This window comes from Castor canadensis, chromosome 7 (genome assembly GCF_047511655.1).
Source record: "Castor canadensis chromosome 7, mCasCan1.hap1v2, whole genome shotgun sequence".
In the NCBI taxonomy this organism is placed as follows: Eukaryota; Metazoa; Chordata; class Mammalia; order Rodentia; family Castoridae; genus Castor; species Castor canadensis.
Window position 1 is genome coordinate 154,262,257 of NC_133392.1, and position 23,810 is coordinate 154,286,066.

Below are 23,810 nucleotides of genomic sequence, written 5' to 3' on the forward strand. Positions count from 1 at the left end.
GATTATATTTTTATTTAACGTGACTGTTACTTCGAGGTGTTTAGAAGACATGCCAACTTCTCTTCTTTATTGAATGAACTTTTTCATGCTAATGCCATCAGTAAATCTCTGATCCACTCAGAATTTATCCTTATAGAAAGTGTCAAGAATATATCTAATTTTATAATAATCTAACATATAATAATCTGATATTTTGAGTCTATTAAAATGTCTATTCGATATTAAGAGCTCATGTATAATTTAATGGAATTTCTATTCTGTTTCTCATTTATCTCTTAACTTTTCTGCACGTGTTTTCAGAAGCTGCCTTAAATTCTTTTGGAGCAAGAAAATGTTTAATTGAAATTAAATCACATCATAGAAGAAAAAATGGATAGAATTTTCTAAAAAGGGGGAAAACCTTTTTGACTCAAATTTCAGATACAAAAAGGCAATAGACTGATACATTTGATTAAAATAAAAACCTTGTTTAATTGAACATACATAAAGCAAAATAAAGGCAAAAAACTGAAGGAAAAAACACTTGTAACTTTCATCACAGACAAAACTTTCATAAAGAACTTCTAAAATTACAGGCGATAAAAGACCAATAGTTCCATAGAAAAGTGGACAAGTGACATGACCAGACAGTTCACAGATAAAAGGACTGTCCCTTTAATGTGGGTTCGAAGAAGAAGCAAAATACAACAGTGAAAAGGGCAGAGAAGCAGCAAACAAGGAAGAGGAAATCCAGAAGGAACAGTTATCAAGAAGAAGAGATCAGAAATATCAAACAGCAGAGGATTCAATGAAGATGACAACAGGAAATGGATTTGGTGCCTTGGGAAATCACTGATAGCTTCTAATAAACAATTTCAGAGAGAAGCATTTTTAGAGACTAGCAATACTATTAAATTAATTCTCTCTCCTTTCCCCCCTTCCTCTCCATCCCATACACGTGTGCACACGCACAAACGTGCACAAATAAAACTGAAGATGTGTTAAGTGCATGTCCGAAACTCATGCAGCTAGCTATTAGTAGGTCTTAGACTCGAACATGTTTGTTTCATAATAGTAATTACCAAATAGGTAGAAAGTGTGAAAGCTATTTTTCTTCAAAAACTTTGTTATCCATTCACCCAGGTGATGAAATAGTAAGCATGTCTTACTGTCCTCATTTTACTGATGGAGAAACTGAGGCTCAGCAAGTTTAACTGCTTTGCTCAGAGTCACAGGACAGCATGCTGGGAAAGCCCAGGACTGACCTTCAGTTCAGCAGCCCGTTTTACCAACATAACTCTGAGCATTACGTTCTTCTCAGAGAAGAGGAAGTGTGACTAAACAAAGGCTTAAGGCAAAAGCCTTTTTTTAACCCCAACTTCCTTACTGAAATCAAATATTGAAGAAGGACCACACATAGTTGCAAAGGTTTAAGAACTCCAAGTTACCAAAGCCCCGGGATAAACACCATCCCCTCTTCCAATAACTACAGTGCTTTGTCTGCACCAAGGAAAATAGCCTGCTCTGAGTGAAAATCATCCTCACCTAGTCACTTACTGCTGAGGCTTCCTATATTTGAAAAGGCTTAGATACAGCCTTATTGATATGAATTATTCTGCCACCTTCAGGTTGATCTGGTCAGTCAAAGTAGAAGACAGAGAGGGAAAGAAAGGGCCAAACAAGAATTTCTTTTTGTGGTACTGGGGTTTGAACTCAGGGCCTTCACCTTGAGCCACTCCACCAGTCCTTTGTGTGATGGGTATTTTCGAGATAGGGTCTCATGAACTATTTCCCCGGGCTGGCTTTGAACCTTGATCCTCCTGATCTCTGCCTCCGGAGTAGCTAGGATTACGGGTGTGAGCCACCGGCACCCGGCCAGGACTTTTTCTTGAAGTAAGTAAATGACTAGTCATGTACAGTAGTGTACTACATTGATGCTTACTCACTCAAGTAGCAGTTTCCTGTTATAAAATACGTTCTGTGCTCATCAGTTCTTGATAAAACTAGAAAACTCTATTCCTTCCTCCCCAGATAAAATTACTGAAGCCTTCCAGAAACGTGGGATTAAAAGAAGAAATACCTGTGTATGAGGTCTCAGATCACAAGCTGTGCCCTGCGCCATGTCCTCTCCTTTCTGAGTTTATCCTGCACTAAACAAAACTGTCTGGAATTCATTCGTGAAAGGTTTATTTATGGTACATGGAGACTGCTCATGTGAAGCAGTGTATTTGCCTATGTCCCTCTTGGGACAGTGTTTAAAGCTACAGGGATAATTTCCCTCTCTAGCACTTTCTGAAATACAATTAACAATACCGGACCTTTTCTCCTTTTAACAAATCTGGTTTTTATTTAAGGAGGGAAGGAAAAAAGTAAAGGGTCTGAAGTTTCCCAACAAATTATTTCAAGCCTTTGAGAAGACAGTTTTAGGCTTTTAAAATAGTGTCTTTGTTTAAAATTCCCCCTTACCCCACCCTCTCTCTCTGACCATTAAAATGTGGGTTTTCTTCCAAACTAGATTGCTCAATTAAAGCCCTTCTTTTGTAATACCCTAGTGCTCTAAATGGGAAAGGAACTGCTGTAGGCCACCTTATGAAACCTTTTAAGGGCTCCTGGCCTCTTTTGATCTTTAAAAAACCCCAAAACACATATATAGGCTACCTGGCATTTTCAGTTACTATGCCACTCAAACATGCAAACTTGGGAGAATGGAGAGACCAGGTGGGGGAGGGAACGCGCTTTTGTCTCTGCATTTGTAAAATGGAACTACTACCTCCCCCTTCCTCCATCAGAGTCAGGATCCAATTGAGATAGCAGATGTGAAACTGCTCTGAGTCCCTCTGAACAGACACTGTATCTGGCAACAATGTACCCTCAGTGTAAACCTGGAGAGGCTCCCCTCGGAGATTTCTGACAGCCTCGCTCCTGGCTGGGAATCAGGAGAATGGAGATAATTATTCCTTCAATACCAAAGACAGGCTTACCTTTTAGTCAGGCTCTAGCGATTCCTGTTCAGGGAGAGGCCTCCATTTCCTAACTATATACTTTTAGCAGTTACATATTCATTAAAAAAGAGTATACTGTCCTAAGAACAACTAATAAAGAGAGATTACTCTGTTAGGAAACTCCAAATAAATGGCATTGTCTTATGAGTCTCAGCCTCCACTATGAGAACTTAAGACACAGTAAATAGTGACTTCCACAAGCTGAGATTTTAACTCTGAAGTCCCAATTTCCAGCACCCTGCTTGAAATATTAACTTACTACCCTCTGTGCAACCTACCCCACAACCTCCTTATGTGACTATGCCTTGTGACTTGTTTAACAATGATTTGAGAATACCATGAAAATGTTCCTTCAGTGTGGTGCCAGGTGAGACATTCAACCTAAAGGATCAGAAAGCTGTGAATGCAAAGTATATGTACACACACACACACACACACACACACACACACAATCTCACACACACACACACAATCACACACACACACACAGATCACACACACACAGATCACACACACACACAGATCACACACACACACACAGATCACACACACACAGATTACACACATACACAGATCACACACACACACAGATCACACACACACAGAGATCACACACACACAGATCACACACACACACACACACACACATACACACACAGAGATCACACACAGATCAATACCATCTAACTGGGCCTGCCTACTTCAACTGTAGAAAAATCATTCTGTTTTTGTCAGTCTGGGGAATTCTTCTGCTGGAAGCAATCTGGAAGGAATAGTTAGGTGTCTATGATTCTTAGTAAAATGATTTTAAAAACAAGAAGTCCTCAACTTTCAGGAAATGCTTAGCATTGGTTTGCTGGGTGAGTGCCAAGTGTTCTGGGAGAAAATACTTTATCAGGGGGTCATATAAGTCAAGTGGATACTTGTGGATAGTAGCAAGATAGTGGTTTTCCCATGGTTTTCCCCTCACTCCCATGCTAATTACAACTATCTCCAGTCTCTTGGGAAACATGAAATTAAAGCAGATGAAGCAGCGGGCATCACGAGCAGAGGGCACTTGTGCCATTCTAAGGATGCCCTCTTCTCCCGACCAGCTCTCCCAGCTCTCATCACCCTTCGCACTTCACTGGATAGTCGCCCTTGCCCTGCCCAGATCCGAATTCCATCTGATGTTCACCAGACTCCTGTCCCATTACCTGTAGGTCTATTTTATAGGCTGTGAGCTGGCAGACCACGGACCACATGAGGCCCACACATGTGTTTTGTTAGGCCCACAAAGTTTAAAAAAAATACAAGAAACTTGAATTAGTTGCCAACATTTAAAAACCAGGAGATTCCACATTTTAAAAAAATTCCACATTTCTAGTTTCTCTTTAAAAATCTGAAGATCTGACAACCTTGGGTTCCCATTCTCCTACTACATCACCTGTATGTGAGATGCACTGCCCCTTCTGATGAAGGGTGTCCACATTCTTGGTACGCATGGTCCCTACACTACCTAGCTTGCTGGCTAGCAAGCTGCATAGACATCTCAGTCTATGATTTCAGGTTTATACTTATTGCTCCAATCTCTAGCTATTCCTGTGCAAAAAGAGAGACCATCTTGCAACATCTGAGAAGAGGCAGCACAGGGTGGTGGAAAGAGTTTAGACAGCAGTTAGTGGGAAGAAGGAGGTCTTGATAATGGTCAAGTACAATAGAGAAAGTCAGAAGTGATGGGTGCAAGCTGTAGGTTTAGAGTCAAATTAGGAAAAAGACTTCCCAACACTCACCTGGTTCTATTCCTGCTCCCCATCACTACCTAGCTACACAAGCCTGAGAAACTAAACACTGAATTTCAGTTTTTCTGTTGACCAAACCTGGGCATCACTGAAGACTCATAAGTCTAAAATTCTCTTGATTCCTCATGTTCTAGGGGGCAGAACAATATAGTGAAAAAAATGTAGACATTACATAGGCTTGGATTTGAATTCCAGCCTTCTCCCTGGCTTAAAATATGTTTTATTGCTGAAAATGAAGATGGTGTTGAGGCTGTATCTGTCATGAACATATCGAGATGGTCAGTAGCAGTGGTACATCTTGATGCTTAGGCAGGCAAGGCCTCATCCCAGCGAGCATACTGTTGAGTCTGCCTTGAAGGTGGCAGACCTTCCTAGTGACAATCATCCAAGAAGAGGTGGATACTAAGAGAGGAAGAGAGAACTAGGAGGGCAGGTCTTGGGCACAAAAGGAAGGTAACTGTCTTGGTCTTGGTTCTTTTAGAGAGTGGAAGCAGTCCTAGGAAAGTGGCTTTACCTCTCTTGAGATATGCCAGGAGCTACATAGAGAACAGATAGGTTTAAATAATTCTCTAGTTACTTCTTGATCTTTAGCAAAGCATATTCAAACATTAAAGAAAAAGACAGAGATGAGTCAATAAACCATCTGAAAGAAAATAACCTACACATATATCTGTGATGAATGCTGATGCCAGAAAGAAAAAGCAAATAATCAACACACCGGCTCTTTCTGAGGAGAAGTGCTCTTGAGGGTATATCTAGGTGTCAGCTCACCTTGAGGTCCAATGGCAGCTTGCTGGAGGTGAACACACTGAGCTTGACCTGGGGAATGTTGATCTTGAGATTTTCAAAGTAGTATCGAATTGGTGTTCCACCCTGCTCGACTGCCTTTTCATGGAGGTTTTCATCGTATTTTTCCACCTCTGTACAAAAGCAGAATAAAACAAACAGCCTAAGTCTCATGACTCAAATACTCAGAATCCCACTGAAAAATATTTTAAAAGATGTTGACATCTCTCTCTTCCTGTTTAGTTTTTGAGGAATCAGGTATGTGTGCAGAATCCTGACACCATCTCTGAACAGATCTCTGCTTCATGTTGCTTATCACAAAAGTAGACTAGCTTAATCTCTTCATCTGTGACTCTGCCATATGGCAGATATCTTCTGGAAAAAATAATCCAGTTGGGAAAGCCAAAGGTCAGAGGTGTTTGTTGGTCACAGGCTTTCTAGAACTACTGTTGTTTTGTTATTACCTATAACCCAGATTATCTGAATTTATTTCAAAATATGACATCCAATTAAGGATCTGGAGTGCAGTACAGCTGAACCACAATGAACAGTATCACCAGTTAAATAATGAATCTGAATAAAACATAATGCCTAAAAAAGAAATGAGTTGAGGCCACAAAGAACTGACGTAATTACAAGGAGTACCCTCCCCAAACAGTGGGCAGAATTTTTATTTGCTATCCCATGAAGTAAAAATGAAGAACAGGGAGCCATGTGCTGGTGGCTCACACCTTGTAATCCTAAACTACTTGGGAGGCTGAAATCAGGAGGATTGTGGTTTGAGGCCAGCCCAGGCAAAAAGTTCATGAGGCCCCATCTCAATGTGAAGTGGCATGTGCCTGTTAAACCAGCTCTGCGGGAAGTGGAGATAGGGAAGATGGAAGTTCTGGGCAAGAAAAGGTTGTGAGACCCCCCCATCTCAAACAATATGCTAGGCATGGTGGCGTGTGCCTGTCACCACAGCAACAGTGGTAAGCATAAAATCAGAGGATCATGATCCAGATCAGCCTGGGCAAAACGTGAGATGGCGACCTCAGAAACAACCAGAGGAAAAAGGGCTGCAGGCATGGCTCTAGTGGTAGAATGCCTGCCCAGCAAGAGTGAAGCCCTAAGTTCAAACCCCAGTACTACCAATGACAGGGAGGGAGGAAGAGAGAAAGAAAGGGAGGGAGAGAGGGAGAAAGGAAGGCAGAGAAAGAAAGAGTGCTTCGGAAGCACATACACTAAAATTTTGCATGGCCCCTATGCAAGGATAATACACTTCCCGTTTTCTAATGTTCAGGGCAGAGAAACCGAGGCTTAGAACAAAAAGAAAGGAAGGAAGGAAGAAAAAGGAGGGGCATGAGAAAAACCACAGCAATATGTTCTTTGCACCTGACACTGCACCCATATCCATTGAAGAAGCATGCTTTCTCTTGGCTTCCTGTGCCTTAGAAAGAAAACCAGAAAGACTGCACATGACTTCTGAGCAAGCAAATTTATTGTATGAACTGTTATCAGTTGTGTTTACAGATGAATGGTACTGTAACAGAGGAGAGCTCACTGCTCAGGAAACAGAACAAGTTACTGAAAGCAGAGGAGGTGCTCCAATGAAAGGCAGATAAGGACTTCACAAGTCTAAATCCACTATACAATACTTGAGGAGACATTTGTAAAAGAACTTATAAGAACACTTACAAGGAAAGTATAACCAATCAAACCTAAAGTAAAACTCAGGAAGATACCAAACAAGAAAGGATATCTGGCCAGCAAGCTTCAAGAGGCTGCCTGAGTACAAATGAACAGGAGTCCTAGCCCAAAGAGGAAAACGCAGCATTAAACAGACCAGACTGTCTCTTGATCCCAAATACTATGTTTTCCTCTTCTTTTTTTCCCTTTTTGTGACACTGGGGATTGAATTGCAGTGCTCACACTGCTAAGCACACACTCTATGACTAAGCAACATCCCCAGCCAATCCCAAATACTCTTAAGGCTTAACTCTACCCCTAGGATAAAAAGAGAAATGTTTTCCTTGCATTGTGTGTACATACAGACACACACTCCCAGAAATTTTTTTTTTTCCCTCTAACCAACATGGGCAAACAAACGTAAATCTCTTTCTTATCATTTCTTCAGTCTCAGTATTTAGTTTAGGCTTCAAAAGCCTGAGCATTATTGTCTTCTTTGTAAGCTGTGTATATACAGCCCTGAAAAGTCCAACTATACACAGGAAAAAGAGGCCGTGATGAGGAGTCCAAAATAAAGAGACAACAGCAGAACTGTTCCTAGAACTGCTAGAAATTTCAGTTTCCCACAAGTGTATTTCACTCCCCTCTAATGAAGAGTTATCATAAAGTAACTAGAAACCTTTGTGACTACATCAAAGCAGAAGGGTATGGATGTCAAGGTCACAGAACTGAGGATAGCCAAGTTTTTTTCTTCTCAACTAAACCAAACCATTGCTGATTCTTGGCCCTGGGTCTGTTTAATAAGCAAAGGTTAGAAAACAAAGTGGTGTGTTTGTTACTCTAGAGCAGATGAATCAAAAAATGCAAAGCAAAGGCCCCAACGGTCTTCTGCTGGATGCTCCAGCAGCTGCCTAGTTCACGCACCTAACACAGACCACATTTCTGGCTGAAATGTAGAGCTCAGCTTGCTAGTTCAGGCTGCCAAGTAGAAAGGGAGCTGAGCAGGCATCCGGGGCGCTCTATCTACAAAAGGACTCAAGCATACCATTGGGCAGCCCCAGATGCAACATAAAGCACTGGCTTTACCTGGCTCTGCTTGGTTGCAGCCAAGGAAACTTAGCAGCTTGAGCAGCAGCTTCTCCTCAATCTGTACGGTGAATCTTTGCGCTGTGACCAGCAGGTGCTGAAGAGAAACAAAGTCTAGTTCATTGGGTGAACATAGAGGAACTTTCACGTGTGCCGTTAAGAAGGCCCCATGACCCAGGTGTACAGGCACCTGTGGTCCTAGAGACTAGCAAGGCTGAAGCAGGAAGATCACTTCTGCCCAGTTTGGGCAGCATAGCAAGACCCTGTCTCTAGAAAAAAAAAAACATTACACAGATCCTTTACTTGTGTCATTTAATGATAGTGGCAAATTATTTCTGGCTTCTCTCTCCTTACCTTTAACAATTAATCTCTTACAATCAACCAAAAACCCCAGAAGGAGTTCAGTGGACAACTCACTCCCGGGCCCCTGGGGCTGCCAGTCAGGACATGACCTCCACTGTGATGCGGTAGGTGAATTGTATGGTGCTGGTGGGTGGCAGCTAAGGAGCTGCATGACTAGGCATGTGGCTGAGAACTGCAAAGAGGTGGGATCCCACTGGCCCTGGCAACAGAGGACCGGAAAGAACTGTCCCACTTTTGCAGTTTGCTGCTGTCATGGCTGGCTTACACATGGGGACCTCTCCAAGTCAGAGAGTTCATTACTTTTGAACTATCTGCTTTTCATAAACAGCATGGCAGCTTACACAGCAGGATGTCTGTTCCAAAGTCACATTCCTCACAGCCTTTTCCAGTATCTCTGTACTACTCTATTTCTAATAATATATCTGACTAGTCTATAACATGCTATAATTTCCTACCGAGACTTCACTCTGACTGTGGTCTCTGTGGGTTCAGCACTACCAAATGAGCAGTGGCAGTCACTGAATACAATACGCAAAGCACAAAGTGCCAAGAAACAGGAGTCCTTACACATTCCCTGAGCAGTCTATTAAGTTGCATGTGGACAACCCTAGAGAACTATTTCCATGAGTGGCCTGCACTGCTGATGGGAGACTTGGCTGTGAGAGGAAATGGACCTCCTGCATGCTATCCTCCCTGCCTTCCCCCCAGCCCACCTTGTAGATGTTGGTCAGCGCACTCTTGCTGGGGAACTTCACTGCATTCACTTGCACAGCAGGGCCAGTCTCAGTGACCTCATTCTCATTGCTCAGAGGGGTCACGTACAGCATGAAGGGCTGAGTGGTACCAATGAGCTGATTGTCAACCTAGGACATGAAAGGCAGTGTTAAAAAAAAAAAAAAAAGACAAAATCAGATGAGCTGTTTGGTTTTCTTCTGAGTGGTGCTCACAATACAGAAGTTACTCAGCAAGTACCCTGGCCATTCTACTACTCCAGTAGTCATCAGGAACACTCTCACAGAAGACTAGGAACAGTAATAACAGGAGGAAGGCTGGAAGCAATACTTTATTAGGTGAGTACTCTGCTCAGAGAATACATTTGAAATTTACTCACAGCTGGTAACTAGCTCAGCTTTCTCTGCTCCATAATATTTACAGATTTCAAACATAATCTTATACACTATAAATATAATTTCCATGTCTCAATTTTAAAAATTAAAGATTTAGAAATAAAAAATGTAACAAAAAACATCAGGTGAGCACCTGATGTGCTAAGCACTGCACTAGTTGATTGTCTAAGACACATGACCTCATCGGGCAGCATGAGACCATGGCGTTGGAATTACGAGATTCAGGGTTTTGTGGCAAGCCTCAAGCACAATGTCCTCCTTTTGCACAGAGAGAAGCTGAGGAGAGAGGCCCATGCTTACGCTGGCCAATGACAGAATCAAAACTTGAATCCAGGTCAGTCTGACCCCAAGGCTGGCAATCTTAACTACTGTGCTGTGGATGCTTCTCTCTCACTACAAATTCCTTGAAGACAACAAAAATGAGAGCCTACCAAATGATAACCATTCTCTGGTCTTAAGTCAACTAGCTCCCTTCTCAGGATGCAGGCATTAGGATGGCATTAGGAGATACGCTACTCTCTCTGTCCCACAGAGGACTGGGGTGCACCTGGACACTCAAGCTGGCCAGGGGCTTGCTGCAGGAGCAGCCACCTCCTCTTTCTGTTTCTCACCAGAGATCCACCTTGGGAAGAGGAAAGCAAGAGACACCTGTGGAGTACCCCAAGAGACCATTAGTAGGAACTCTGCATACCACCTACCACATCCCTTCTACCACCTCAAAGGGGGTATCAAGCCTCCCATTTTACTCTCGAGTAAACAGAAGCTTAGAGAGGCAATCCAGTTGACTTGCTAGCTCACATTCTCACAGAGCTGGGATTCAAACACTGATTCTTTAGCACCAAATCCTTTGTCTGTTTTGTTATGCCTCGTGGGATTCCACACAGCAGTGTTAGAGGAGTTGGTGCTGACTTTCCTTCCATTGGCTGTGAGTGCTGGGATAAGGACAAGAGACTTTTTCCTACCTCCATTCTTTCCCCTACAGTGATTTTTTTAAAAACATAAATCAAGGCCTGGAGGAGTGGCTCAAGTGGTAAAGTGCCTGACTAGCAAGCATGAGGCCCTGAGTTTAAACCCCAGTACCACCAAAAAAAAAAAAAAAAAAGGTGTGTGTGTGTAAATCAAGTCATATTTGCTTTATTTCCCTGGAATGATTTTCTAGTATCCTCCTCTATGGTTTGCTCATTCTCTTCCTGAGTTTCAACTCAGCCCACACTTCCTCAAGAAGACCTTCCCAGCAATTTCTCTAAAGCAGCACCATCCCCCATTCTTTCTTCATAGCAGTTACATAGGATGCCATCATTTATTTGCTTGCTTATGTACTGGGTGACATCCTCTCTAGGCTGTTAGCACCAGGAAGCAGAGACAACTTATTTTTAGTCATAGCTATGTCTCTAGAGCCTAGCACAGTATCTGACACACAGCTGGTGCAAAGTAAGAACTTACTGACTAATGAATCACTACTTATCTCATCCAATACATGAAATGACAATAATGATCTCACTCTTCTGCCCTCTCCTTTGTCCCTTCCCTAGGCACATTTGACACAGGTTGAGCATCCCTAATCTGAAATTCAAAATGCTCTAAAACCCAAAACTTTGGAGGGGAAAATTATATATCCTGCAACTTTGTTTAATGCACAAAATTATTAAATATTATATAAAATTAAATTATTTTCAGACCATATGTATAAAGTGTATAAGAAACATAAATGGATTTCATGTTTAGACTTGGTGCCCATCTCTAAGACTATGTCATGATTATATGCAAATATTCCAATATCCAAAAAACTCTAAAATCTGGTACATTTCTGATCTCAAGTATTTTGGACAAAAGCTTTTCAACCTACACAAGGTGTACTGAGAATTACGAATTCTAGGGATTTTTTGGTACTGGGGTTTGAACTCATGGCCTCATGCTTGCTACCACTTGAACCCTGCTCCCAGCTCACTAATTCTAGTTTTATTCTCCAAATTAGACTTAATGCTCCAAATATGCTGCCCCAAACATACAACAGGTCTATATTTTCTATTTTAAAAATTCTTTCTCACAGCCCTGTCGCCAAAGCAAGCTATGAAATCTGCTTATTTTGTGTGATTTGTCAACTACATCAAATCAAGAGGTGTTATAGTTAAAGGTTATTCGTTTTGTTTTAATTAAAGCACAAAGTTAGCTAGGCACAGTGGTACATGCCTGTAATCCCTACACTGGGAAGGCTGAGACAAGGAGATCACCAGTTTGAGGCCAACCTGGACTAAATAGCAAATTCAAGGCTAATTGAGTTATACAGCAAGACTCTGTCTATAAATAAATAAAGTTGAAGAACTATAAAGAACTAGCAAACAGAACTTCTCTGTAAATTCAGAAAAGTAGGACAAAGAAAAATAATTCCAAGGTACTAACCTCCTATTTGTCCTCAAACAATGGGTTGTGATTAGCACGAACTCTTAACTATTTGTGATGCATGATAAAAGAAGAAAGTCTTCAGCAAAGAGATCATGGCACTGATAATCTGAATGGGACTGCACAGCCAGGTCAGGGAGAATAAGCCTGGCACACACTGTACTCCCAGCAGGAACAGTGCTGCCGTTGAGGGAGCAGTCACAGGCCAGCCTGCAGATCTTTTGGAAATGCTTAGGAGGAACTAGTGTCCTGGATGAGTTTCACTTTCAGTGGAGATTAGAAAGAAGAAGGGTTTCCTGTATGATGTTACAAATTCTGATGGCATGCTAACAGAAATCCACCAAAAATTGCTCAAACCAACTTTTTCAGAACTCTAAAAATTTATCCAAGGCTTACAGAAATCCTAGCCTCCCACTTCCCACCTATTTTTTAAAGAATATAAGTTGAAACTTGGTAAGAACAGCAAGTTCTGTTCTTTTAACTGTCCTATTCCTATTTCCCTCCCAGCTCCACAGTGGCCTTGAAAGCCAACAGTCCCCAGGCACCAGAAGGGTTTGCAGCTCCCCCAGAAACCTCATCCCCAGAACACTGGCATTATTTGGCCTGTTTGGCATCTCTCTCTTTCCTGACAGTGATAATTTTTCATCTTCTTGTTTTTCCAGATTAGTTTGATAAAAGCAGATTAATTTTATTAAATTTCAGAAAGAACTAATTTTTGACTTCATTGATTTCTCTACTGTGACCACAGATTATTAGCTCATTGATTTGTACTGTTACCTTTATTATTTATTTCTGTTTGAGTTTAATCTGTTCTTTTTTCAATTTCTTAAGATGATAGCTAATTGTTTTAAGACCTTTCTCCTTTTCTAATAGAGTATTTATTTTGTGCTATAAAATTCCCTTCAGAATGGTGCTAGTGTCATTCCACAAATTCTGAGGTGTTGTGTTTTCAATCAGTTCAAAGTACTTTCTAACTTCTGTTTTGATTCCTTCCTTGATCTACGGGCTATTTAGGAGCATATTAGTTTCCAAATATTTGGGGGATTTTCCCATTTATCCTTCTGTTCTCTAAACTCTAATTCCACTGTAGCCAGAAAACATACTGTGTGCAACTTGAATCTTTTTGGATTTCTTGAACACTGTTTTACAGTACAGACTGTGGCCTATTCCATCTAGTTGGTTGACAATGCTGTTCAAGCCTGTTATCAAGCAGGTTTTTGATGATTTTCTGATTATTCTATTATTAAAAAGTAGTATTAAATCTCTGATTATGTCTGCGCATTTGTCCTATTCTTTTTTCAGTTTTTCCTTCATGTATTTTTGAAGCTCCGCAGTTTGGTAATTCAATGTTTAAATTTGTTATGTCTTCTTGATTAATCAACATTTTTTTTTTCATTACAAAATTACCTTCTTTATCTCTGGTGCTATTCTTTGCTTTGAAATCTATTCTGATGTTAATTAGTGACACTCCCACCACTTCCTTATGACTAGTATTAGCATGATATATTTTTCCCATCTTTTTTCTTTTTAACCTATTTGTACCTTTATAATTAATGCCTGCCTGTCTGCCAGCCAGCCTTCCTTCCTTCCTCCCTCCCTCCCTCCCTCCCTTCCTCTTCTCTCTCTCTTTTTTTACAATAGGGTCTTGCTATGTAGCCCAGACTGGCCTCAAACTCATGATCCTCCTACTTCAGTCTTCAGGAGTGCTGGGATTAAATACATGTACCACCACTCCCAACTAATGTGGGTTTCTTATAGATAGAATATAATTGGATCTTAATTTTTTATACACTCTAACTATCTCTACCTTTTGACTGGGGTGTTTATTGCATTTATACTTAATTAGCAGACAGTTAAGTTTGACTCTACCATCTTGTTACTTGTTTTCTATTTGTCCCATCTATTCTTTCCCACATTTTCTACCTTCTCTTGGATTAACTGGGTACTTTTTATTCCATTTTATCTCCTTTATTGGAAAATTATTTCTCTTTGTTTTATTATTTGGTGGCTGTTTTAGGGTTTATAGTATTGGTCTTTACCAGTCTACACTTAAATGATATACTACATCATGTATAAGAAAATTACAGTAATATGCTTCTATTTCACCCCTTTAGCCTTTTGCTATTACGCATTTTACTCTTCCATATGTCACAGACTTCAAAATATAGCATTACTACTTTTGCCTAAACAATCATTATCTCAAGAGTTTAAATAGGAAGAAAATAATTGTAAATATTTACTCATGTAGTTATCACGTCAGGTGTTTTCCCTAATTTGTGTAGATCTGAATTTCCATCTATCATTTTATCAGTTCAACAATGTCTTTTGTCATTTTGGGGGAGGATGCAGGTTTGCAGATAATGAATTGTTTTAGTATTTCTATGCCTAAAAACATCTTCACTCTTGTTTTTGAAAGATATTTTTGCTGGGCATAGAATTCTAGAATGACAGGGTTTTTTTCCCTTCCCCTTAACTACTTTAAAGATGTTTAAAGAATGTGTTGACATTCTTATCTTTGTTCCTTTGTAGGTAACATGTCTTTTTTTCCTGGAGCTGCTTCATCATTGGTTTTGAGTAATTTGAGTATGATGTACCTACACCAAAACCTGCATCCTTCAGTAGTGACAGGGGATTGATTTCAGGACTATCTTCAGATACCAAAATTGACCAATAGCCCTTTCTCTTAGATAAAATGGTGAAATATTTGTAAATAACATACATAAAACCTCCCATATACTTTAAAATCATCTCTAGATTATTTATAGCACCTTGTACAATGTAAATGCTGTGTGAATAGTTGTTATACTGTATTGTTTAGGGAATAATGACAAGAAAATGTATGTACATATTCAGTACAAACTCAATTTTTCACAAGTGTTTTTGATCTGAGGCTGTTTGGCCTCTCAGATGTGGAGGCCAACTACAGTTTCCACCCAGGTTGTATGTTACATTCCATCCACTGCAGTTTCTATTTCATTCTCATCTCTAGAAATTTGAGTTTTGATGTAGTCCAGGTCTTTTTGAATACACAGAATAACAGTTCTATTTTAGTATTTTCTGAGACTTTTAACATCTGCATTCGTTCTGGGTCAGTTTGATGGCTTATTCTCTTGGTTTCACAGTATTCTTTCCCACCCATTTATATACCTGGCAATTTCTGACAGGGTGTTAGCCTGTGAAGTTTGCCTTGTTGGGTGCTGGATATCTTCATATTCCAATAAAGTCTTCTTGAGCTTTGTTCAGGGATACAGTTAACTTAGTCGGAATCAGGTTGATTCTTTTCAATCTTCCTTTTCTGATTTGCTAGGCAGGCTCAGAGTAGTGCTCAGTCTAGGGCTAATTAACCATAGGGGCAAGGGTTGCCTGAGATTCTTCTCAACGTCCCCTTGCACTCTTAGATTTCCAGTCTGGCTGTGGTGGCAGGCATTGTTTCCTTTGATCCTTTTAGAAAACTAGTTTCCTCACACTGGTTGGTATTCAGCTGAATACTCGAGGGGACCCTGCATGGATCTCCAGGGTTTTCTTTCTGTGCAGCTGTCTCCTCACAGGTATACTGCCCTATCAACATAGCTGTATTGGTCTCTATGGACTTTCTGCCCTGATTTTTCAGTTTATCCACTCTGCAGGGTTCTGTCACAGTTTCTTCTCCCATAGCCTGGAACGTTCTCAAGGCAGTAAGCTAGGTCAACTACAGGGATCACCTCTTTTGTTTCCCACCTTTCAGGTGTCACTGTCCTTTGTTGTCTGCTGCCTAGTGTCCTAAAGCTGTTGTCTCCTTATTTTGTATGGATTTTGGGGTTATTTCAGGTGGGAGAGATCCAGTCCCTACTGTTTCATTTTGACTGGAAGAGGAAGTCCAGTTCCCCTGTTGTTTCTCCCTGTGATGAATCTTAACTCCTCCAAGTGATGGTTACATGACCTTTTGTTCTTTTTTCTATTGGTAAGATGGAAAACTATAGGTCACCTTCTTTCATGACACCTTGATTGACTTATCTAATTTTTTTTATGCACTGCTACTATATTTGGAATTGTTCTGTACAGAAAAGGTAATGAGACAAATTTGGGTGGAAACAACTATTTCATGGGATGATTTTTTTGAAGGTCACAACAAGATGTTTCCTCCCAAGTTGTAAAGTCTTTAGAACACCAAACATTAAAGCTGGTTGGACACTCTGGAAAAAAATTTGGAGGCTACTTAAAAAGCTGGACATCAATCTACCATTTGATCCAGCAATACCACTCTTGGGGATATACCCAAAAGACTGTGACACAGGTTACTCCAGAGGCACCTGCACACCCATGTTTATTGCGGCACTATTCACAATAGCCAAGTTATGGAAACAGCCAAGATGCCCCAGCACTGACGAATGGATTAAGAAAATGTGGTATCTATACACAATGGAATTTTATGCAGCCATGAAGAAGAACGAAATGTTATCATTCGCTGGTAAATGGATGGAATTGGAGAACATCATTCTGAGTGAGGTTAGCCTGGCCCAAAACACCAAAAATCGTATGTTCTCTCTCATATGTGGACATTAGATCAAGGGCAAACACAACAAGGGGATTGGACTATGAGCACATGATAAAAGCGAGAGCACACAAGGGAGGGGTGAGGATAGGTAAGACACCTAAAAAACTAGCTAGCATTTGTTGCCCTTAACGCAGAGAAGCTAAAGCAGATACCTTAAAGCAACTGAGGCCAATAGGAAAAGGGGAACAGGTACTAGAGAAAAGGTTAGATCAAAAAGAATTAACCTAGAAGGTAACACCCACGCACAGGAAATCAATGTGAGTCAATGCCCTGTATAGCTATCCTTATCTCAACCAGCAAAAACCCTTGTTCCTTCCTATTATTGCTTATACTCTCTCTACAACAAAATTAGAAATAAGGGCAAAATAGTTTCTGCTGGGTATTGAGGGGGGGGGAGAGGGAGGGGGCGGAGTGCGTAGTAAGGGAGGGGGTGGGGGCAGGGGGGGAGAAATGAACCAAGCCTTGTATGCACATATGAATAATAAAAGAAAAATGAAAAAAAAAAATAAAGCTGGTTGGATATTCATCATGAAAACAAGGTTAACAATTCTGGAACTTCCCTCCTTACCTGCACATCTTGAATGCTGAGTTCAAGCATGTGACTGCTTGCCAACTGGGTATAGTGGACATTGATTCCTGAAAGACTTGCAAAGATCAGTTCTTCTGGGACTTTATTAATTAAGGACACACCAATTCCACCTTCTAACCTCACAAGTACCTGAAAGGAATCCAAACACAGCCCAGTGATTATTTAAAACAAAGCTCATGGTACCCAAGGGAGATAAGGAAGCAAGTGGCTTCAAATCCCTTCATTCTTTACTCTGAGCAATGAAAACTACTCAAGGAAAACAGTCCTGTTATTCACCTTTTTGGCACACATGCCCTCATCTCACTAGCTGCCTCCCTGCTTACGTGTACTCCCACTCAGGCCAGAGCACAGAGGGATGTGACAGCACCTGGCCAGAGCCCTGAGGACTCTGCAGTACAGGAGTGCAATTGTGTCAGAATCATCCTTCGGTTTGGGAGGAAGCAAGCTCTTAACCAGTTATTCAATGCACCTCCATAACATCTGACATGGCACTTTACACATGGGCATTTCATTTTTTAAAACATCATTCAATGAGTATAAGTGTGCTTCTCTGTATTCATCGCATCTTCCTTTTCAAACTTTCCTTTCTCTTCCCAATGACCAAAGAGAGGGAGAAAAAGATGTCAAAGTCAACTGGAGGAAAAAAAAAAGAGTTTTCTTATTCATTATCTTAAATCTTATTTAAATTTCAATAGTTTAGCTTCCTTTTTTGTTATCTTACTTTAGTAACGTTTGTTACATTCTGATTCCCATAAACTTTAGCTATCATTTACATAACATTCACACATCCCTAATGTGACAGTAAACACAGTGAAGCAAAACCATATTTAGATTTCATGCAGGGCAGAAAGAAAATAGAAAACCACAGAGAAAAATTCTCAACAAATCGATGATACAAGAAAGTAAGTTTACAGCATGTAAAGCTTACTTCCAATTCTAGTTCTGTGTCTGGACTCCTTAGTTTCTGCAGCTCTTGGTCAGTCACAGGAAATTCATCCACTTCATATGATGAGTGGTCACTTTTCCGCAGGCAGAAATCTGTTATCTGAAGTCAAATAAAATACCATATAAAGAGGGTTCACACCTCCATAGGGAAATCCACTCTAACCCATGTCAACCGTTTAGGTCTTAAGTCACTTTATACCCAAAAATCCTATGGATTTTAGTGGTTTCCAGGCACTACTAGGCTTTGTGTAACAATGAAGCATATATGGTTCTGAGTCTACACAGCAAACTCTCAAGCTGAATACCTTAACAGGTTTGCATAATTGCAGTTGACACCTGCAGGTGATCTGGAATTACAACTCAAGTCAAAATGAGCAAACCTCAAGAGCACAGCCTTCATTTTTGCCTTGAGCAACTGCTTTGTAAAGCTGTATTGTAGATTAGGGTGAGGACTATGATGTATCACCTCTGAGAGCATGACCAGTAAGTCCACACCTCCAACACAGTGTCTTCCTTGAGCCTTAGGCCCATATTTACAATGACTTTTGGACATCTTCACATAGGTATCACGTAATGACCTTAACTCAGCAACTCCCAAACTTTCCTCCTCATTTCCCCACAAGGCTACTCTGCATTTGTTGCCTAGGGATCTGGATTGTCATCCTCTTTACTGCCCAAAGTGGAACTGTGGAGGCTATCCTTGACTCCTTCCTCTCTCTCATCCCTACACTTGGTCAACCACTAAGTCTGACTGACTCTACTCCTAAATTAGCTTTATTTTCATTTGTTTCCCTCTGTTGCCCTCATGCCCATCTCAGTTGTCTGTTTATTTCAGTTCAGGCCACCTTCATCTCTCATTCACATTTCTGCCAGAGCCTCCTAACCGTGCTTTCTCTACTCCAACTTACCACACTGCAGCCAGAGTGAGTTATCTAAAACAAATTCTGATCATGCCAATCCATGACTCCTGCAAGCCTTAGAAACACCACACCATCTTTGGTGCACATTCCAGACTTTGATGGCTAGCCCCTGCTCTACCTGCAGCCTCATTTCTCACTGCAGTCTACATAGCAGTTGGGCAGAGGCCAGCCTCTGACCTGTGAGTCTTCACTAATCAGTTTCCCAATACCATGTAACTTACTTATGACATTTATCTCTCATTGATTACCTACCCTCTAGAATGTAAACTGTATGAAGTCAGGTAATTTTGTCTGTTTGCTCACTTAGAACTGTGCCTGCCATATCAATAACTGCAGGATGAACGTGCTCCTCCCTGAAGACAGTGCCCCCACCTTTCCTTCTCTGTGTGCAAAGCACCAATTTGTTTGTTTTTTTATCTGTGGACTGGGGTTTGAACTCAGAGCTTTGCACTTGCAAAGCAGGTGCTCTGCCCCTTGAGCCACACCTCCAGTCCTCCTTCTCTGGCTAACTCCTTCCTGCTGACCTCCAGTGTTCAGCTTAAGCATTACTTCTCCTAGGAAGGTTTCTAACCTCCAAATCCAGATCCAAATCCTTTCTACACAACCTCTGTTCTACCCTCAAAACACAACATTTTAATTGTCTGATTAGGGACTTCATATCTTCTTATTGTTAATGTCATTAATATATCAATCACTTAAATATTAGCAGACTGACTAATAACGGCAATAATACTATGCAGTGCTCTTAGCCTTGGCTTTAATTCTTATACTTTTTAAAATTAGAGTATACTTACATTTTGATTATACTTTATACTTGCATTTACTTACACTGCACTTCTCAAAGCAACTTTATGATATAGATCTATCTCTATTTTACAGGTGAAGACACCGTAACCTCAAATGCAGCTTGAGTGTGTTCAGCAATTACTGCTGAATGACTTATTACAAGGGAGGGGAGGACAGGAGTTTCATGCCAGCTCTTATGATAAGTTATCACCTGGAGTGCTCTGGTTGGTCCATCTGGGATGACTCTGATGGATAATACTCCAGAACCAGGCCTCATTTTCTGATTAATAAATTGTTGCTCAGGTGGAACTGGTCCCAAAAGTTCCACAGATGTGTCAGGACCAAGGACTACTTCAGCTCCATCAAACAATCCAGAAAGTCCTCCTTTGGCCTAAAGACATTGGAGTAAAAATGTATAAGAAAAGACAAAGGCACTGACTTTGACAATTTAACCTGATATTTGAAAACAATTATTGAATTTAAATTCTCTTTTGGAGAAGCATGACCTATGTATAGCAAAGCATTTATTATTCATTCAACTTTGCAGACAAAGAGTGAGGGTCATGTGAGCAAGATGGTAAGGGACACTGCGTGGGCTTGGGGGTTACATGCACATGTTCAGTGAAAGATAAGTCCAGTTTATCGATTTTACTCTGCCTTGTAATAAATTCTAACCTTTAAAAAAAGTAGCCAAAGTTAGCCTCATTTGGGTATTCTCATTAGTTTATCTAAGAAGCCGAAATAGTCTGAAAATAAGACAACTATTATATCATTCAGCTTTCTAATAAGAAGAAAATTCTAGAGTTAAGAAATTCCACAGGCAGACAGCACGGCTCGCACCTATAATTCTAGCTACTCAGGAGGCCGACATGAGAAGGGCTGTAGTTTGAGGCCTACTGGGACATAAAGTTAGTAAGAGCTCATCTCAACAAATAAACAGGGCATAAGGTGGACGTGTCTGTAATTCCAGCCAGGAAGGAAGCGTAAGTAGGAGGATCGTGGTCCCAGGCTTGCCTGCGCAAAAGTCAAGACCCTATCTGAAAACACTTAAACAAAAAGGGCCAGAGGTGTGGCTCAAATAGTAGAGCATCTGCCTAGCTAGTGTGAGGCTCTGAGTTCAAACCCCATTACTGCCAAAGAAAAGTTAACTCCCAAACAGGTCTATGGCTGGACGTCAGCTCAAATAGTCAAAAGCTGGTCCCTCTTCTAAAATGCAGCACAGTTCTGAGAATGTCACTAGATGCCCAGTTTTGCAGACTTTTTGGAAAAAAGCTACTTTCTTATTGTATGCCCCACATGGAAAGTAGTACTAGAAGACTAGGCCTGTGGGAGAGTGATGTGGCTAGAGAGGCAGGTACCACGAGAGGCTGAATCCCTTCTGTTGATGTTCCGACACTGACCAATGAGCTGGTGTAGAGGGATAGATTTCAATACAGAGCAACGGTTTATGGCCCAGTAACTTTAGAAATATATATACAACCTAATAACGGCAGTGTTGGAAAAATGTTTTAATGTCTTCAATTACTTTATTCAGCAGAATGAGACTGAAACAAGCTGATTTCCCTAACCTAAACACATTCTGCCTTGCTGAGTACTGTTATTATGGGGCCACTCACAAGCACAGAAATGATGCGACTTACTCCGGAACCAACAAACATCAGAAAGGGATGTGAGGGAGAATGCCCAAGAGAATCAGCATTACATGGGCCAGAAAAAACTAGAAGAAAAGTCAGGGTGAGACCCAGAACCCACTATTAGAAAAGCCTTCTTGGCTTTTAGATGTCTGAATTGCATTGCTAATTGAAAATCACAAACACATTCCAGATGTGTGCTTCATATAAGTAAGCAGCTTGCCTTTGATGAAAAAGGCCCAGGGCAATAGAGATAAAGAAAATAAATGTCACACACAGCAGGAAGAGACTCCTTACAGTTATGCCCACTGCCTTGGACTGCAATCTCCCTGTATGAAAGGACAGCCTGGCTCTACCAGGGACAAGCATACTAAGAGCTCTCTTTCTTGACAAAGCCCAGGCTGAGGCAGAACTGCACACAGTTCCTGTGTGCTCAAGCCTCTGTGCCACCTTCTGCCTGCTCATCTCAGACCCATGGGCCCACTCCAGCCTGAAGCCTAAAGGGCAGAAAATCCAAACTCTTGGTAATTTTCCAAACACATACTTCTTATAAAGTATCTTAGAGTTTATTATAGAATAGATGGGCTGAGTTGAAGACAGAGGAAATTGTCTAACAATCTTGATTGAGACATTTGCAGTTAACAATTAAATGTTTATTTAGATCTTGCTAAAAATGCAGAAATAAAGGGAATCACCAGTTCCTACAACACTTTACAAAAGACTGCTGTAGTGGTGACATGAGTATAAAATTAACCCATGGGTCTAACATTGAAGTGTTGGGCTTTTAGTTGATACTTTTATTTCCTTCTTTTAAAAAGTACCTCGGTAATCTATGTCATCAGAAAAAAAAAAAAAAATCCAAACAAACTAAGAAATAAAAGTCCCACTGCTGAAGGCAACCACGCTTAACACATTTGTTGTCTATTTCTTTCAAGAATATATCTCACATAGGTAACACACAGATGCACAAAAACCTTCATGACTTCCCTTTAACAAAAAAAAAAAATGGAATAACAGAATAATGGAGAGGTATTGCTCTATAATTTATGTTTCCCATTTAACAATTTATCATGGGCAACTTAGTTGAGACTTTGTTTCAAAGAAGGCTCAAGCCCTGCCAACTCAAACTGAGGATGTGAAAAGCGCCTGACCTGGACAACCAGCCCATGCAAGCCACAGGTCAGTTTTCCTTCTCGGAAACTCCACGTCTGGGTTGTGCTTCGCCTGCGGTCAGGCTTTCGTAGCATCAGCGGCTCGTATCTGGACAAGGAAATGTAACAAGACCTCTGGGTCAATGTCTTCAGGCCTGAAGAGAATGTGTGGGTCAGACAGACCATGCTCTTCCTCCTCCCTGCAGTCTCCGCCTTAAAATCTCATGTGCAAATTAGCTTCACCTACATGGCAGTTAGGCAATCTCTCAGGGAGGAAAGAGGAATAAAACAGAATGCAAGACGCAGAACACAGGTTCCACATCTCACAAGGATGAGTTATCATGCACTATGCAGGGAAAAACTGCTAAAAATATTTAAAATCTTCTCAAGTCTTTTTTGTTTAATTTCTAAATACTTTTATTTTATGTTTTAACTTACAAGTCTTTTTGGAAGTAAATAAGGAATCAAATGAAAATAAATATATTGATTTTACGGAGAAACTAAGGCCCAGACACACAGAATAACTCATTCAAACTTAATAAGCTGATTTAAATCCAAGGAGCTACTCATAAGAACACATCCGACTAGCCTCTTAGTAATTTAATTTCTGCTCACTTTTAGGGAGTAAGGATAGACTAGAAGTTTGGGTGAAAGAAATACTTACTTTACATAACATATTTTTATTATTTGACATTTCTTAACATCTGTATGGGTATTGTCATAATAACTTCAAAATATTAAATGAAAAGTCCAGCACTCATGTTTGGGAATTTGACAGACTTCTGTCATTGAAGAAAAAACCACAAATATAAAAATACAAATTCTTACTTACCAACATGAAAACAAACAATGAAGGACACAAATGTAAAACAGGTCGTGTTAAGGGCAGAAGGGGAGGATGGGGGCGGGGGGAGGGGGGTGACTATGGTTGACGCATTTTCTCCACACGTATGAATATGGAATAATGAAATGTATTGAAGCCGTTTTAAGAGGGGAAGGGAGAATAATGGAGGAGATGAACAAACCGGGATACACTGTACACATCTATGGAAATGTCATAGT

General features: G+C 40.6%; 1 protein-coding gene across 10 annotated transcripts in view; it reads right to left on the reverse strand.

Moving 5' to 3' along the window:
• Vps13d (vacuolar protein sorting 13 homolog D) overlaps window positions 1-23,810 on the reverse strand; it is a 246,848-nt gene that overhangs the window by 88,048 nt on the left and 134,990 nt on the right. For all 10 annotated transcript variants that reach the window (XM_074081332.1, XM_074081327.1, XM_074081326.1 and 7 more), the window contains 7 exons: window positions 22,749-22,857; window positions 20,178-20,357; window positions 18,244-18,360; window positions 17,295-17,444; window positions 9,379-9,528; window positions 8,303-8,399; window positions 5,534-5,682 (listed from right to left, as the gene is read on the reverse strand). In XM_074081332.1, coding sequence (XP_073937433.1) covers window positions 5,534-5,682; window positions 8,303-8,399; window positions 9,379-9,528; window positions 17,295-17,444; window positions 18,244-18,360; window positions 20,178-20,357; window positions 22,749-22,857 — 952 coding nt within the window. The remainder of the gene's footprint in view (window positions 1-5,533; window positions 5,683-8,302; window positions 8,400-9,378; window positions 9,529-17,294; window positions 17,445-18,243; window positions 18,361-20,177; window positions 20,358-22,748; window positions 22,858-23,810) is intronic.